The 19,453-nt window shown below is 34.1% G+C and overlaps 1 protein-coding gene and 1 long non-coding RNA gene across 3 annotated transcripts in view; one reads left to right on the forward strand and one right to left on the reverse strand.

Moving 5' to 3' along the window:
• Nucleotides 1-19,453, forward strand: part of LOC144438338 (uncharacterized) — a 302,136-nt gene that overhangs the window by 93,079 nt on the left and 189,604 nt on the right. The gene's annotated exons all lie outside the window — the stretch shown is intronic.
• The window catches only part of LOC144437585 (sodium/hydrogen exchanger 8-like), a 73,006-nt gene continuing 55,915 nt past the window's right edge, over nucleotides 2,363-19,453 (reverse strand). For both annotated transcript variants that reach the window (XM_078126553.1, XM_078126554.1), the window contains exons 4-15: nucleotides 17,623-17,706; nucleotides 15,696-15,797; nucleotides 12,269-12,447; nucleotides 11,210-11,348; nucleotides 10,648-10,753; nucleotides 10,010-10,126; nucleotides 8,517-8,599; nucleotides 7,434-7,545; nucleotides 6,513-6,658; nucleotides 5,495-5,551; nucleotides 4,596-4,739; nucleotides 2,363-3,990 (exon numbers count right to left, since the gene is read on the reverse strand). In XM_078126553.1, coding sequence (XP_077982679.1) covers nucleotides 3,880-3,990; nucleotides 4,596-4,739; nucleotides 5,495-5,551; nucleotides 6,513-6,658; nucleotides 7,434-7,545; nucleotides 8,517-8,599; nucleotides 10,010-10,126; nucleotides 10,648-10,753; nucleotides 11,210-11,348; nucleotides 12,269-12,447; nucleotides 15,696-15,797; nucleotides 17,623-17,706 — 1,380 coding nt within the window. In that variant the 3' untranslated portion in view covers nucleotides 2,363-3,879. The remainder of the gene's footprint in view (nucleotides 3,991-4,595; nucleotides 4,740-5,494; nucleotides 5,552-6,512; nucleotides 6,659-7,433; nucleotides 7,546-8,516; nucleotides 8,600-10,009; nucleotides 10,127-10,647; nucleotides 10,754-11,209; nucleotides 11,349-12,268; nucleotides 12,448-15,695; nucleotides 15,798-17,622; nucleotides 17,707-19,453) is intronic.

The raw sequence follows: 19,453 nt of genomic DNA on the forward strand, positions 1-19,453 counted from the left end.
GAAACAAGCACACCAATAGGTGACATCATACACAAATAGGTGACATCATACACAGTACTGCATTCAGTATTGATGTTAAATTCAAGATTTATTTCATGCCATATATTACATAAAATTTTGACATTCCTTTTCAAATAAATTATATCTACATATCAATTTTCCCTTCCCACCCTACATCTTAGCACAACGACTAAATATTGTGGTTTGAGTCTTCAATTCCATTTAGCAGTTTGTTTTAAAATAGTGAGGGCTTGTACTGAGCCCTTCACAATGACCTCAGTGTTTCTGTGAAAATATAATCAAACTAAACTTTGCATGTATTAGTTTCAAAGACTGACTATTAAATAGTTGGGTGTTTGCAGGTTCAACTATGTCATCTAGGGTTTCACTATGCGTGTAGTAGTGTAGACAATTGGAAGCATACACACTACACTACACACATACATACATCATAGACTATTTGGGGTACTATCCAAGAATGTGTTTGACTAGTATATGGTATAGAGAGAAGCTGTACAAGTGTGTGTACATATATACATATCCATCCAACATTTTTGACAGGTCAAAGTGCAACAGAGGCTGTTATCTCTTCAGCAAGAGGATATAATATGCCATGATTTCCAATTAAAACATAAGCAACTGCAAAGTGCAAATTTTAAGTCATTGTCCTACTACCCCTCTCCCCCCCCCCCCCCCCCCCCCATCACGTATAAATCAACCATGACATTCCCTACACCACTACTTTGCATGTTTCTTTGTTAAAGGGGAACGCAACTCCAGGAAATAAAGGCATTTTTGTAAACTTCGGGTTGTAGAGAGAGTCATCTTATGATTTTATATCACTTACATTATGTATGAGAAAAAATGCAGATCCTGTCATGGGTGGAAATTATGTAAATGTACTAGGCAGCTAAAGGTTCAAACATTCCAAATTTATGAGGCTAGCCTCCATGAGACAACACATACCCACTTATAAGGACTACCACTGAACAATAGACGATCATTAACTTTCACTTTTGTATTTCTAAGCAATCACGCATAATGTAAGTGATGTAAAATTATAAAATAGCTCTCTACAACCCAAACTTAACATTTTTACCATGGTATTATTTCCCCTAAATTCTGTTAAAATACTGAAGTTTTATTTCATAAACCACCAACTTTTCTTGTCTGCATCAACCCCTGTATAAACTGTACAGCAGAACAACTTAATATTTAGTTTATCTGGTGAAACTGCTTGAATTAGGATTTGACACAAGTGATTGAAATAAATACTCATAAAACATAAGATGAAGATACAAAAAATGATCTCCTCCAAGAAATTACTGTACAAGATAGGACCTGATCCATTCAATGTTCAACAATTTAATGATAAAAAAAAATGTTCTAGAACAATACTGGACCAATTGTCGACAGAGTGAGAGAATACTCTTTTCACAAATTAATACAGTGTTATTAAAGACACTCTAAACCACATACCGTGTCAATCAAGGTAGACCACTTACATTGCGGTCTGTGATTTTGCCTTGCTGTCTTTTTAACCACTTGTAAGTTGTTTGCTAGCAACGGCAAACGAGTGAGGTTTGAAAATTAAAACTGATCAGTTTGGGAAAAAAATGCACTCAAACTGATTGGTCACAATGGGGAGTGATAACGTACATCAGTCTAATGAACTATGTTCAAATGAAGTCAATATGCAAATGTGTTCTTATTGATGGGGCACAAGAGCAACATAATTTAAATATAGCAAAAATTATGAACATATCTGCAAACAGGCATTGGGGGGCATATCTAAATCAATCATTTGATGTTGCTAGCATTACAAGCACTTAGTAAGACAGTGAAACCAAAACACAGATCATCATGTAAGTAGTCTAAACCAAGGTGCTTTGCTTTCAGCCATCCATACTTGTAGTTTTGGCACTTCACAATGCATACATAATATAATATTAATACCGGTAATCACCGATATTATGATAATGCAACACCCAGATAGCAAAGAATAATTCCCCCTTTCACAACTGAGTTAAACTAAATATAAATTCAATGAGTCCAGTTTACCACAACAAATACTTTGAATCTGACCTTTAACCTCCAGACATTTGAGGGTGCACCTCTGTTATTCAGATTTCAACATAAAATCAGAATGAAAAAGTCATTATTTCAGCAAAGTGACAGTAAATTATTATCAATACATTTCTCATTACAAAATAAATAAAACAAGCTAGTGTCAGCATAATTTGTGCACATTTGTTTTTAGTTCAAGAACTGTTGTTCTGTTACACTATGTAGGAGATAAGAGCCGAGTAGTCTTGATTACCCAGACTCCCTCTGGCTCCCCCCCCCCCCCAGCTGACCCACAACATGATTTCTGTAGTAAACTTACACATTATTAAGAGTATTTTGGCTAATTTCGTAACAAAAAATTATTTTCAAAATTCTATATCACGATTACCGTGAACTATATACATGGCTGATGAAAATGAAAATTAGTTATCATTTTCATTCAATCAGAAACTGAATCCATCGATAGCCGCCATCTTAGTTCAAATCACTGACACTATATTTATTGCCCATCCAATCACAAACTGAAAGAAGTGACAGTCACCATCTTCATTCAAAACATTCATGTTGTATTGCCCCAGACTCTCTGGGGGTGACGGAAATCAGAGGGTACTGAAACTAATAGCAGCACTGATATATTGACATAACAGCCATCAGCCTCATTATGATGTATGCACAATTACAAAGGTTAAAGGTTAAAGTTCATGGTACATTGCGTGTAAATTCCATTTTAATACATCTAATTGAGAATTTGATAAAACTGTATTCTATCTTATGTATCTCTTTTTTATGATTCAATAAAAATTTGATCTACCGTTAAATCTATCTAATTTGGCAACTTCTGATTCATACAAAATTGTCATGGCTACATTTCCCATGATGCATTGAATGTGTAATGTCTACGAAACATTAACATAAATTAAATATTCATATTTCTAACACATCTCTTATTCAATTCACAGAAGACATTTAAATGGTGTTCAGGTTTCCAGGTAGATTAAAATCGACGACAGAGAGATTTTTATAGAAGTGTTACCAAGGCCCAGAAGATGACTGCACAAATATACCGGATTTTAGTATTTCTCAATTACATTTACAAGTTCTCAGAAAAATGGTTCTTTTTAAAAAAAAAAAAAAATTTGAAGAAAAGAGAAGTGGACAGCATACCTATTGAGTTGACTGTCAATTAACACTGACTTAAAGGGTTACTTGAAAACGACAATGTGCACAAACTTAAAGGGTCTTCTTGAAAAGGTCAATGTGCACAAACTTAAAGGGCCTTCTTGAAAAGGTCAATGTAGGGCTTCTTCACTTTACGGACCTTGAGGGTATTCTTGAAAATATCAGTGTACACAGACAAAAAGGGTCTTCTGGAAAAAATCAACAGAAACTTCAAAGATCTTTAAGAAAATGACAATGTACACACCTCTCAACAGTGTGTGTGTCAACAGTATATGTCTCCTGAAAATGTTCACTACAAAGTCTTAAAAGCTCTTGAAAATGTCAATGTACACAGACTGAAAGGGTTTTGTTGAAAAAGTTAACATACACAGACTTTAATAAACGGGCATGAAAAAGTTAATGTACACAGACTTAAAGGGGCTGGTTGAAAATGTTAAATGTACACAGACTTAAAGGGTCTTGTTGACAAAGTTAATGTACACCAACATTTCTGGAGATAAAACAGTCTGTCATTTTCCCTGTGAGTTCCTGTATCCAGTGTGTATCATTATTTTTTTTTAAAAACTACTATTTGGTAGGTATTTAATGAGTTGTCTTATCACTGTAAGTCTTTTTATTAATATCCTAAGGGTCTCATATTTCAGTTTCTTTTTCATCCTCATCTGTTTCGGAAGCTGGCCCTCTAACATCAGAATACCACTGATTGGTTAGGTGTTTCATCTGTATTCGACCATCTCTCAATTCCTGTAACAATGAAAATGATTTGTTAGAGGTTGCATCTATATTCGACTATCTCTCAATTCTTGTAACAATGAAAATGACTGGTTAAGAGTTGCATTGTGTTCAACCATCTCTCAAGTATTCATGTAAGATTGAAAAATGATTGGTCTAAATGTTTTATCTGTATTCCATCACTGGATCATTAATAAGCTGTTTTAATTCTAGCTTCAGTCAGTTCAGTCAGTTGCAAGTGATGGTTAAGTATGCTTGAGTAAGTAGAATATTGCAGATACCTTTTGAACACGCAGCAAAAATTTACGGCCAAAAAACTCAGCTTGTTGTCCTTGAAAGGTTCTAAACAATCATATGACTATACTTTTTCTTTTTTTTAAATTTAAAAAAAAAAAATTTTTATTGCATATAAACAACACAACAGAACTACAACATGAACAAGAAGGAATAAACAACACACACACACAAACACAATGCTGTCCCTATTAAAAGTAAATTAGACACAAAGTCCTGGTAAAGACTCAGTAACGATGAATCTGTTACAGCTAACTTTAAAAAAAATACCTTAGTTGAAATTTATCTAACAGTGACCATCTCTGATATATGGTTATACTCACTTCATTTGTAAATCTTCTTGTGAAGAAAGGAATTAGATATTTAGTATCTACTTTTATAAAACCTTTCAGATGTGGTTTGACAAAATTAAACTCATATTCCTCTTCTGTCAGCTCAGATAAATGCTCTGCATCCAGTGCGTGTCCCTACAAGAATCAATGAAAAGATAGTCAATGATTGGATAATCTGTAGATGCGTCAATGAAAGTAACTCAATAATTGGCTGATCAGTGTCATATACAGTACTGATGAAAGACTGTCAATGATTGGATGATGAGTAGATATGTTAATGACAGCTATTCAGTAATTGGCTGATTGGTGTCAACTGTCAGTTACCGGCTATTAACATTACAAGTACCAGTATATGTCAATGAAAGCTACCTAATGATTGGCTTATCCGTGTCTGAAAATTGCTAATTAAAACAGTCAATGATTGGTTTACAAATATATGAGTCTGTCAACATTATTCAACGATTGGCTAACTGTCAAAAAAGTCCTGGTGAAAAAGTGTCAATGATTGGTTAACAAGTGTGTGTGCGTATGAAATCCACTCGATGAGTGGCTAACAGGAAATGTGTCAGCGAAAGTAACAGGACTGTCATATATACAAGTCTGTATATTTGCTGGAGTATATAGAACAATTGAATGATGGCAACATGTAATGAGGTATCAAGCAAACTACTTTCTTACTTTACATGAATAAATGTATTTTAAATTAACAAATGACTGTGTGCATGTGTTCGGAACAGAGGAAAATATGTAAACATGTTGTATGTATACAGAAAAATTACCCTTTCATCTTTACACTTTTACACCATATATTGTCAGCACTATTGTGTATGATAGTTAATACATATCTTAAGCAACCTTTGCTGCCTGCATGATTAGATAAGATGGCTTACCATTTCTTCAGTCTTGCTTAGTGATAATGTTTTAGGCTTCTTTTCTGCTTTTAATAACTATAAATGAAAACAAACAATGGAGTGATGTTAACAACGATGGACAGACGGAATATTGCTACAATTTACTGGAAACTAAATGCGATGACAACAATTTTCACTACTGGGTGTGGGTGTGTGTGTGGGGGGGGTGTGCATGAGTGTGAGAGTGTGGATGAGAATGTGTGTTTGTGAACGTGTTGTGTGCATGTATGTGAGTGGATGTGTGTATATTTATGTGACGTGTGTGTGTGTGTGTGTGTGCGTATATGTGATTTTGCATATGCTAGTTTTTGTGTATTCATATTTGTATGTCAAAGTTGTGATATATGTATGTATGTATGTATGTATGTATGTATGTATGTATGTATGTATGTATGTATCATCCATCCATATGTACGTATGTGTGTATACTGTGAATTGACACTGAAACTACAACAACACATTGCTACTTGGAATCCTTTCACAGAGAGATCATCCTAAAACAACACTTTGATTCATGTCTATAAAATGCTAACTTTCAAATGTTTTCTTTTTCATGAAAAACGAGGCAAATGTGAAGAATTAAATAAATGATGCAGACAAGTGAGGTGTAATGTCTGTTGGAAAATAACATGATTAGGGTAAAATATTACAAACTATCAAACAAGACTTCTATTTGCGAAGACACTAATGTATTGGTAATTGGTGTCTAACATATGGCTATACAATGTTTATGATAAATATGGCCACCATTCTGCCATATATGTGAAACAAAGAAATGTGTATGTGCCTACCATACCATTTGACACATGTGCTAAGTTTGGTTGAAATTGGCTTATGAGTGTCATACTAGATATAGCTGTACATACATGGATGCAGTGATGCATGGACAGACACAGGTTATGCCTATAGCTCTTTCTTGGTAAAGCCCATTGGGGGCTAGTAAGCATGCAACAGTGATAGCAGTTTACAGATTTGACAATGACAGGTTGTTACTTACTTTAAGTAGAGGTAATGTTGAACCTCCTAATATTAGAATTGTAAATAAGACAATGATAAGTGTTGTGGTCACCAAGACATGCCTTGTTTCTGGGTTGGAAAACTCTAGATGAAGACTCAGAGCAAAGGCTATAGCACCCCGTAAACCTGTAACACACAAGTAGACATATTGTTAATATACAGGTATGGTTTCTACCACATAATTATTCAGGTTCATAATTTATACCATGAAAAGTGATATGCAACAGTAATATACACATACACAAACGTAACTGAAATGTGTTATTCAAAATTGAAAAGACAATGTATATACTTCTTACAAATATGACTATATATAGGAACTTTCCATTTTTGAGTCAAGTCAAAATATCTATATTTATATACATTTTTTGTAATACTAACCAATCACCAAAAGGAACACAAACCAACCCTTTGCCATTTCTACATTTTCCAAATTAAAACACTATACTGGTCACTTTGTTTTACTGGTAGTGTTAGTTCACAAGTTTGAGAATGTTAAAATAGTTCACCATTTACAACTTAATTTCAGTTTTACTGTATTGCAAAGTACAGCTAAGAATCATACCACATAACAATGCAGCATGATAGTCCGGAACAGGTTTAGGTTGGATTAGGCTTGCAATTTAGGTGTAAAAAAAGTTGCCTGGCAGAGCTACAGAAAAATTCGATCCTAGACAAAGAATAATCCCATGTAATCCTTATGGCTCCACTGATAGCATAACCCTAATGCAAGGGCATGGTATTGATTCATGGGCCTTTAAAGAAGCTAGTTTTACATTTGGAATTTTTGAAGAGAAGAGACACACAATCTGAAGATGTTTGGATGGCACCTGAATTCCATTTCAATTTGTATGTACATGTAGGTGGGTGAAAACAACAAGGACTATATATCAGTACTTACCACTGAACCACATAATGCACTGAAATTTTTTATTAATTTTGTGTTCTCTAAATCTGTTTACTACCAATGATAATGGAAATATATTCAACGCTCTCCCAATCAATATCAACACCTGTAAAGTGAAATAAATAAACAGAAACATGATCTTACTATAGCTCCATAAAAGGATACCTGAATGCAGTCTGTCCATTTGTCAATGTATGAGTATGTGCGTGTGTGTGGGTGGCTGTGTGTCTGTGTATGTATGTATGTGTATGTATGTATGTATGTATGTATGTATGTGTGTATGTGTGTATGTGTGTATGTATGTATGTATGTATGCATGTATGTATGTATGTAGTTAGGTATGTATGTATGTATGTATATATGTATGTATGTATGTATGTGTATGTATGTATGCATGTATGTATGTATGTAGTTAGGTATGTATGTATGTATGTATGTATGTATGTATGTATATATGTATGTATGTATGTATGTATGTGTGTATGTGTGTATGTGTGTATGTGTGTATGTATGTATGTATGTATGTATGTATGTATGTATGTATGTAGTTAGGTATGTATGTATGTATGTATATATGTATGTAGAAAAAAATGCATATGGGACTTATAAATCAGTCCGTATAAATAGATGTAAAATCTGACGTTTCGAATAAATATTCTTTTTCAAAGGAAATATCGGCGAGATACAGAAATGTTAGGTGAACACCTGAACATATCTGAATAAAATAAGTTCCATATGCATTCCTTTGTACTACAGTCTTAGCAGCATTATATTTTTTACTACTCTATGTATGTATGTATGTATGTATGTATGTATGTATGTATGTATGTACATGTATGTATGTATGTAGTTAGGTATGTATGTATGTATGTATGTATGTATGTATGTATGTATGTATGTATGTATGTACTCCCGCATTTCTAACTCTTTTATGTATAACTATTCATTCACCCACATGTAGACATTATGTCATATGCAATTCATAATCTAGGTTGGTATTCTTAGTTTTCACTGTCTCCAAGTATAAAACATACTCTTAAACTAAGTTTTGACATCAACGCTGGACAATATACTTACTATACTCCATATGACAAAGGCTGGTTTAAAGATATGTTTAAAACTAAAGATAGCCAATCCAAGATATGCAAACACACATGTTTCTGAAAAGAATAAACCAATGGTTACAATGTTATCTACTGGTGTTTGGTGTATGACAAAAAATATTGAAGTTTTCTTTTTTAAAATGCATTGTACATGTCGTGTTTAGCTATTTATAGTGGGGGAGGCTTTCATTATGAAAGAAATTCAAAATCCTATTTATTTCAATGTATGCATTTTTATATAAATCATTACATGTATAACACATTGTTTTCATATAGCCTTCAGTGATTGGTTTAGACTGAGTCACATGGTATGGACTAGCAATCCATAGTGACCTCAATTTGCATACAGAGGGCAATATTTGTTTTCAATTTTCCCTAGGGCACTATTACAGTGGCACAAGAATCCTACCAGTGATTTGCTTTCACTCTTGAAATACTAAATTGAATTTGTATGTGCCTGAGAATGTGATGTGTTATAAAACACTAAATGCCTGGCCTTATTCAGGCACTATCTTACCCCTCATAGCAATTTCCCTCGGCTTTCTGCCTTGAGAAATAGTTGCTACATAACAGCCCTCGGGGCACTAGACATCTATTAGTGTCCTAATAGTTATGCAATAGGTGTATATTAGCAGTATGTATTCTCTTGTTGTGTAAAATATTGCTAATGCCCCTTGGTTGAACTGAGTTTATTTTCATATATGTTACATGTTGTTCTTTACCCTATGACAGCATATATTCTCTCTATTTACACTATCTATAAATAATTTTGTATTCAATGAAACTAGAAGGTAAGTGAATTAAAGTGGCCACATGGATAAGGATTTGGTATTTATTTCAGATTTTTAATTTATAAAACAATTTTATCATGATGGCTTCATACTTGACAAATCAATGTGAAACAACATATGCTAAGTCCTTGTTTGTAACTAAATAAACAACAAAGGATTAATAAATGTATAAATCGCACATACAATAATCAAAATTGTATGCATTGTTCAGCTTTTTGTGATGTATTGAGTTACAAACACATACTTAGTCTATACTGTTTCACATTGACTTTTCAAGTAGGAATCCATTATAAAACTGTTTTGTAAATCCAAAATCCAAATTAAATACCAATTCCTCATCCCTATGGCCACTTTAATTAGTATAAAACCCTAGCAGTGAAGCAAATAAACAGCCTGCTGTTTATCAACAACTGTAGGTAAAAATCTTTCACTACAGGTAGTTTATTTCAGGGCCTTAATTTCACAATTGAAATTCAATCAGCAGGGTGGTTGATAAAGATTTGAACAAATTTAAGAAATTTTACTTTATATTATTAAATAACCAAACATAAACATGAAATTCAATAACAGAGGCAAGGATAGAGACTCACTTTAAATACCAGCAACAAAGACAAATATAAACATGAATTGTTAGCATGACATTCAATAACAAAGGCAAGAATAGAAACACACATACCAGCAATAAAGGCAGCCGTACGAAACGTCTGTTGCACTGTTATCTGAGTGACAGGTGACAAGTTATAATGAGTGTAATGTGACATTACAATACCACAGAATAATATAGCCATGATGCCTGTAAATGATTAAAAAAAACAGTGTAAATACACATGGTGACAGTTTTCTTAGTATCATTTTATACATTCATTCATCAAAAAGCCAACATGCATGAGTTTGGTGTGAATCAAATTACAAATGATATTTCAGTAATCGTAGCCATTACATGTTTACTGATATTATTTAGCTGCTTAACTATCATTCCCCAATCTTTTTTTTCCTTCCATTGGCCAAGGAGGGGCCTTGTCACTACATGGTGTTACATGAGTGGTGACAAAACCTTGGATCACAAGTATTTTCTGGCACAATAATATAATTATACAAACTACCATAATTATGAAAAATCTGGAAAAATGCGGGGGATTTGTAACATCTTGACTCATATTTTGATGTTTTCACGACTTAGAACAACCTGAGTATATATTAATCCTTATTTTCTGTTCAGAGACAGTAACTTGGTGTTTGCATGGTGTAATGAAAGTCATGTATTTGACTTTTTAGTTACAAAAGATACATATAAATAAAGATAACTTTCTTTACCTGATAATTTAATACCTTCAGCCAGACCATATGGTAAATATGAAAAGATAAGAATTATACCAAACTCCAAGGATGGAGTTTTACGAAGATCTACATGTTTTAATAAGTATGCAAAGTTAAAGAAAAATCATTTCAACAGAGTATTCAGTATAGGTAGCCAAATTGTTGCATAAAAAGCATTTAAATGATTAAAAGTTTTTCATATTCGACAATAGCAAGAAGCTAACACAGACACAAACTAAAATGGTCATGATTACTGCAGTGCATCATGTTGCTATAAGCTATCGGTGAACATTGATGTTATTACACTCATAGTTGAATGGTGTTTTGTTCAAGTGACTGCACATTCAACTTCGTTTAGTATTTACACTATCTTGATTACAGGGTAATTATTAGATCCACATGACCAAGGCACTGCCAAATCACCCACTGGCTTCCCTATTAAATAGTGCCTCAAACTTTACCTACTCACATACAGAATTTAATTCACATGTGTGAGTGCCACCATGGGAAGAGTGATGTGTATGTGACCTCACATCCAACAATCAAACAAAAAGGATATGATTGCACTGATGAGGCCAAACACAATGCCGATAGCAGCTGATGCAAAAAACATGATACAGAAATAACCAACAGCCTCAAAGAATGCTGCAGCTGGTGTGACACTTCTCATCTCAGGTGAATCCAACATTATAACAGTACTGAAAGAGAAGACAGAAGAAATCATGTGACAAATTCAGATCACAGAGAAATACACCGTATGACACAAATTTGGGGATTTGAAATCTGGGACGGATGATTCACGAAATCCGGGATAGTTCATGAAATTTACAGTACCATTTTAGATATTTTAATTGAATGTGTGATACAGTAGCTATGCTATGATGACCATGAATGGCTGAAGTACAGCAACAGATTGGAACTTTGATTTACATACTATAGCTATATTACTTTGATATAACAAAAGCTACAACATCATCTAGAATACAATGTATATTCACTCATGTAAAACATAATATGACATAACCCCTTCACTTGTACTCATGGTATTTACACAAGTGCTTGCAGTGATTTTTTGTCGCCATACTTTCATGAATATAGCGAGTGTAAATCCAGCAGAAACCACTGCAGGCAAATATCACTCAGTACCCACACTGGAACTCACATGAAATGAGATTCTGTTCTTATTACATATGTTTATCTAATACAACAAATTCCAGTAAAAATTACACTGTGTCATCATGTGCTTTTGTGTACAACAAATGATTGTGTCTTCATTTGCATATCATTTACATACAGCTATGCAATAACGTTTTCAATATTACACTGCAGTGCAAATACAACTAGTATGCATGCACACTGATCCCTGCTACATATGTAATAATAGTGATACTATGGTGAACATGATCAGCTAAAGTACGACAACAGTTGAAGTTAGGTTTACACCCAAGCTATAACTTACTTTGCCATGACAATATATGACATTAGCTACTCAGTAACTGTGACAGCAACATCTATAATACTTCCATAAAAGCTGTGATACAAAAAATACAAAGCCACATGACCAAGAACAGCTAAAACACTAACTGACTAACTGGAAGTTACCGATAGCTTTACTTACTTTGACATGACAATCGCCACAGCATCATTTAGAATACTTTCACCAAATACCAACATGTGTAATACAGGATCAACATCCAATGCAGCAAAGATAGCCAGTGTGGCTACGGGATCAACGGCTGATATCAGAGCACCAAAGGCAAAACTTTCGACTACATTTAACTGGTAAATAACGTCTGCCTGTTGGTAGCAATAAGTAGTGAGATGACACAAGTTAGATTTCATAGCTTTTTAATATGGATGCTACATTTAACAACTCTGAGATTTGCCCGTTTGACACTGCATGTCCTATTTCTGTACTTTTAAAATCTTAATGTCAATTGGTGGGATAGCTATTTTATTTAAGTTTCCTGTCCGAGTCTGAAAACAAGATAAGGTAGTGAGAGGTATGCATGAAGATAAACAGAAGGACAGGAAGAGTCAATCAGAGACTAAGTAACAGACAGACACATAGATAGACTGACAGACAGACTGACAGGTAAGGAGACAAACAGACAGGCATGTTGACAGATTCATTCATTCAGACAGTTGACATTCATTCATTGATTCATTCAGACAAACAAACAAACAAACAAACAAACAGACAGACAGACAGACAGACAGACAGACAGACAGACAGACAGACATAAAGACAGACAGAGAAGATCTGTGGTATTTCAGATATATAAATAAATGCCAGAGTCTTAAATACATCAAAAGACATACATAATGATAATGTGATGTGAATCTTTAAAACTTATCTTGACCTCTACCAATTGTATTTACAAAACAATATATCATGCCCACTACTGACATAACTGTTTGACAAAAGGGAAATCATTGTGACTGAAACATTTGATAACATAATGACCTGTAAGTAAAACCCAAACATTATTGTCATCTACCACCATCCCTACATCAAATCTTTAGCACATACTATCTAAGGGTGTAAAAGTGCAATTATATAGCCTTCATAGAAACCATGGGCTTTAAACAGGGTGCATAACTGTATACTACAAATACCAGTTGTAGAGTAAATATCTAAAGGAAGTAAATTTTTATCTTGATTATAAAAAGGCCCCTATCATATCGAGAGACTTGCATGACATATAACATATATTTGTAAAAAGGCCCCTCTCATCTGGAGAAAGAGACTTGTACAATACATGTAAGTGTTATATATCTGTACAAAAGGCCCCTCTCATCTGAAGACTACAGAGAAAATAACATGTGTCTATACATTGTATGTTAGTACAAAACGCCCCTCTCATCCAAAAAGAGAAAATTGTATATGTGTTTATATGTTTGTACAAAGGGCCACTCTTATCGAGATGAGAATTTTTTGATAACATGTATTAAGTTGCTACCTCAGTTACATTATTCTTTTAGTTAGACACAGTAAGTTTTCTATTCATCACTACCACTGTGATATTAATACAGTAACATCCGTTACAACTGATCCCAATCCAAGCACATCTGTTACATCCAAACTTTTGTTCAATACTTTCCAGTTTGACTGTAATCAAAATTAATGTCTTTACTTGTGTGCTATAGCCATACATGTACAATATTCAAATGTTAGTTCTCATTCATGATATCTGCATGTATTATATGAATAATGACTATTGTATGTGTAATACACTGTCAACCTACATATTTTCAACACTATAAAATTATGTGATTTTACTGTCTTCAACAAGTTCTCAAAGACAATTTTTTAAGAATTACTAAGCTTGGTGTGCTCTTTATATGTACAAAGAGGTATTTTAGTCACTACTTATATTTTTTTATCAACGAAATAAGTGAAAATAGGTCTCTCACAAAAAACCTCCAGCCGGTCCAGGTTTACAGTAAGTATGTTGCTATTGTTTTCCAAGTTTAAACTCTCAAATCATTTTCACTTGGAAAATTCTGATGTTGTATAGAAACAGCAGTACAGAAAATGTAGCATATTCTAATTCTATACTGTTTTTGATTTACAGCCAATTTCACCCCACCTCACCTAAACAGTGTGTGTCATAGATGTATTTTTATCTTTGTTCCTACAATATTGATATGACCAACACTTCAGATATTATATGCCCACTCATGAAAACAATATACAAATCAACACATTGTTACCACTTTAGTTATTGAAGTCTCACTCCAGTGGTAACAATGTATCACAATTATTACCATTTTGTTTTCACTTGTATTGAATGGACATGTGTGAAATGCTGTCCTTTTCTGCCAATTGAATATTGTACGAACTAAAATAAAAACACATTTGTGGCACACACACTGTTTAAGTGAAGTTACCTGAAAATGACTGTAAATATAAAATAACAAATTGCTCAGAATATCACCATCATACAATCAGTGACGTTGTGGTTTTTTCCTAATCATGCGATAGAGGGTGTTAATTTTTTGTTTGTTTAATATTTCACCAGATTGAAGACATGTAGAGTGGATTAGGTCATACTATGGCTGTCCTAACACTGAATAGTATATCTACTGTGTTGAGTAAGACCTAAAAGCTTTCTATTTTCAGTTTCCAAAGGAATGTAAATTTTTCGAATTTTGATATCATTGTTTTGACTGCCTGCCTGTCTGTCTGTCTCTCTATCTATCTATCTGTCTGTCTGTCTGTCTTTGCCTTTGTCTACATGTCATAACAGCTAGCTCAATTCAAATGAAATTTGATAACACACTGTTTGGGATAATGACTAGAACTCGTTAGGTTTTATGTCTGCATGCATTTCTACAAATTCCACTCAAATACACTCATTATCTATTCATAAATTGCACCTTGCAATGAAAGCCTAGTTTAGTAATCCCTACTTAACATCTCAGACAATAGACATTGCCAATCTGTTTTTTCCTTGTCTGTGCCATGTACATGTAATCTTTTAATCTGTCAATGAAACCTAGTATCCAATGTAGACTGTAGAGTGTATGCATGATATAATATACTTTGTATTATGCATAATTTGATGCAATGTACAATAGCGATGAATAATAAAATCACAGTTTCATCCTGATGTCAATCAATAGTAATCTATTGGGGGGGGGGGGGGGTCTCGTGCAAAAATGCTCTGTACTGACTTAATTTAGATTGGGCTTTCCCACTCTAAATAGAAACAGACAGATTTTGTGGTCTTGAAGTTGAAGACAGGAAATGTGACTTTTGCCAAATTTCAATAGAAAATGAAGTACATTTTTTTGACTTACACTTTATTTCCACTCCAAAGTACAGTTTACTTTCCCATTTTAAAAAAAAGTTTCATTCCAAATTTCAATATACCAGTATGATGTACATGCAATTATTGTTATAAACCCTCCCTCTGATATACTCTTTGATCAGTTAATGACAACTTATACACAAGAGCACCAAAAGCTCACAGTATACCATACCTGGGGTGGGGGGTGGGGGGTTATACCAAATACATAAAATTCATATGTATACTTACCATTCCCAGTAGATATATACCACCTCCAACTATCAGTGTTGAAAAGAATGTACCAACAATTGCAAACACCATGATGGAGCCAATATTCTGAAAGAAGTTACCCTGTCCAACAGAAAATATCATTCATAATCATCAATTGTTTTAATTTCAAATAAACAACATAACCACCAACAATTTATATGTTTTAGTATCACAGATAGGATATAGGGCTGTAGATGTATGTGTACAATGTATGATGTTTAGTGAGTTTAGGTAAGCAGGGTTGGGTTCATGGAAAATGTGTCGGGTCAACTGTCCACAATGTTTGAGATGTGTGTCTCTACCAACAAGTGGTTGGACAGATATATCTAAATTAATATACATCTGCTGTTACTATAAAATGACAACTGACAAGTCATTGACACATCAGTTGACATCATGTGATAGTTGCACACAAATTACTGTATTATGAATACTAATGATGCTTTAATTAAAGGTGAACACCCCTCCAGGAAATAAAGGTATTTTCATAAACTTTGGGCCCTGGAGAGTTATTTCATGATTTCACATCACATAATTTTGCTCTATTGGCATGACACACCAAGTTGAAACTCTGTAAAAAGAGCTCCCCAGAGCTTCCTTCCTTCCCACAGTCATGAATATGCAGTGTGCATCCAATGAATAATCATGTCTGCTAAGACCCATGATGCAATGGTGTATCATTGAAAAGAACAACAGAGTTGAAAAAGAGTTTGAATTTGGTGTTTCTTGGCAATAAAGTGAAAATATCTTTATTTCCTGGAGGTGTTCCCCTTTAAGCTCTTAGTGACTGTACATAGTAGAACACACATACATTGTACAATCCTGTCTACCCACTCCTTATGCATGGAACCAGCAGGCACTATATTGCACATGGCAATAAGTAGTATTTATTTAGCCTCAGCTATTTGTTCGAACAACGCACTAAAAGGGATAAGACAACCAGTGTCCTGGGATAACACCAAGGTTCTAGTCAAAGAACAGGACGGGTTAAAACGTAACGTAAAAGGAAGCCAGCTATATCAGACAGAGGAGACCCATCATGAACAGGGACCAAGGATACCAACTACCATCAATTTACGGACATATTATTCTGCCAGCTTCTAAGACATTTAATGCAGAAAAAATAAATCTTTGTACGATCAAGGTCCATAGTAGACAGATCGACACGCCACAGTCGTTTCTAACTTACCATTCCAAAGTAACTATATTTTACTGTTCTATTGATTCTTGGAACCATAAACAATATATTCTCCGTCAACTATTTGTATTACAAGACATAAAATGTGGGAAGAAGTCAGAGCACAATTGCAAGACAATACTTTTTCTGGGTTTTAAAAACAATCTTGATACATTTATGACAGCATAGGCAACACCTTAACTTCCCTTTCAGCAAACAGAATCAAAAATAGATTTGTACTAGCGTGTAGCTGTCCAGACTCTGGCATGTCAGAATTCTCCCAAGAAATTTCATATGACATAGAACAAGTTCAGGATCCTTGGCACAGAAACAAAGCATCTTGAATGAGGTCTTATAAATTATTTACATCTGAGCTTACAAACAAATATTATTATGTAGACACTAAGATACAAATTTCCAGACACCTTTGACCTCATTGTAACTTAGTTTATGGCTCTGTATTAAAGGTTACACATTCAGGCCAACCTGTTGACAAAACCTGATTCGACAGTCAAAAATGTCATCTACAAATTTTTTCCTTTGTTTTTTTAACAAACTTTTCATTTCAACAACATTGGTGTCAAACAAAAACATTGAAAACCTTGCATTATACATGGAACTATGCACAAATTGGTGACCTTTCAAGCTCTCAGATCATTTGGCTTGTAGCTCATTGGTCAACTAGTTACTATGGGAACACAGTTGTTGTCAAGGAGACATTACACTCACCTTATGCAGCGAGTATCCCGATTCAAATATGATTGGTGGTAGCAATACCAGGAAAAACATCGTTGGATTAAACATCTCTTCTCTCTGCAAACAAACGAACAAAGAAATAAAACACAAAAATTACTTTACATATTAAAAACATGATGGCTTCACAATGTATAGAATGACACTATTACTATGCTTTAGACGCTAACAGTTCCATGTTACAAAATGTACTCATTTTACCCAACAGTTGTACCAACTCAGTGTTTTTGAAAAGGTTTTGGAACACAGTTCGTACACATCTCGTGAAACTTGCACAGATTTCCATATCTGGTACTACAATTTTGGTGGGGAACCCCAATAAAACCGACTGGGGAAACTCAGGTAGATTTTACCAACTTACAGTTGTAAACAAAAATGCAACAAATGCATTAATACGTCCTGTATTCTTGTAATATCTTCTTGGTCCTAGCTTATCTCTTTGATTCCAAATACTGACAATTCAATAGCATTAATAACAAACTTCCTCTGGGGATGCATCCGTATTTTTCATGCAGACACCCTACTGGCGGACATTGGACATTAACTATGTATATAGATGGAATGATTTATTGACTTTCACAGATTTTGACCTAACTGGCACCATGTGTTCAAGGCTATATCGCAGTAAAAATTTGGCTAACTTTTATTTCAAATTTTCAGTTGTTTTCTATGATGTCTTTTCCTTTCAAAATGAAATCCTTGTCTAATTTATAGTGTAGTGTTACACACATTCTGATCTTACAATGTTACACAGTTCCGTCCCCCACATATTTGATCTAAAATAACTTATTACAAAATTTGGGCAGGATGTGTATCCATAACTACGCAGATTGGAGATGATGAACAAAATGGAATAAATGATAAAGGAATATGAATAGAATAACTGTACCTGATTTTTTTGTATGGCACTATATAATCTTGGTATGACAATCCTTTACTTAACGATTTCACATGACAGTTCATTTAGACAAATTTGAACATTATGGGTTTGTTGGTATGAATGGACCACAGAACAGGACATACATGTATAGACCACATTATGAATGCACCAGATGCATATATTCTATAGTAATCACGGTGAGTTATTAATATTTCAGTTCAAAAATCAAGAGTGTAACAGTTGGAAGACATAGGAAACATATGACATCTGGTGGCTTCATAGTGTTTAGTGTCAGAGTTGATGACAGCAGTTTGCCATTAATATGGAAAGTATTCATTATAACAATGGTTGCATTTCCACTGTTTTGCTAGGATTTTGGAACATTGTTATATGTAGCATGGTTGCAAGGTGCTGAAAGACTGGGCACACATTTACATTGGATTATTTCAAATAGCAGTAATTTCCAAAGGGAAATTTTCTTTGAGGTTTGTTAGAGTACATCACATACATTACAATACTAGTAATATAGATAATATGCATTTGTAGCTACAGTTTTCCTAATATAAATAGTTGGTATCACAAGTTTTGCCCGTTGATTTAAATTAGTCAATCACATGATAGCTTGCAAACAGACTGACTGACAGACAGACAGACAGATAGACAGGCAAGCAGACAGACAGACAGACAGACAGACAGTCAGCCAGCCAGCCAATGATATCAAAATTCAAAATTGAATTTAGGAAGTTGGAGAAATCTGCACTACAGGTATATTGGAATTGACAAGAATCAGGCTTGGAAAACAAGTATAGAGGAGGGGAAAATGTGGACAAATCATTTTAAAAGCAAGCATCCACCAGGGGTTTCGAAACTTTTTGCTACAACTCTATAATTTATGTCAAAAAAGTGAAAATCTAACAGATATAACAT

Source organism: Glandiceps talaboti, chromosome 7 (assembly GCF_964340395.1).
Source record: "Glandiceps talaboti chromosome 7, keGlaTala1.1, whole genome shotgun sequence".
In the NCBI taxonomy this organism is placed as follows: Eukaryota; Metazoa; Hemichordata; class Enteropneusta; family Spengelidae; genus Glandiceps; species Glandiceps talaboti.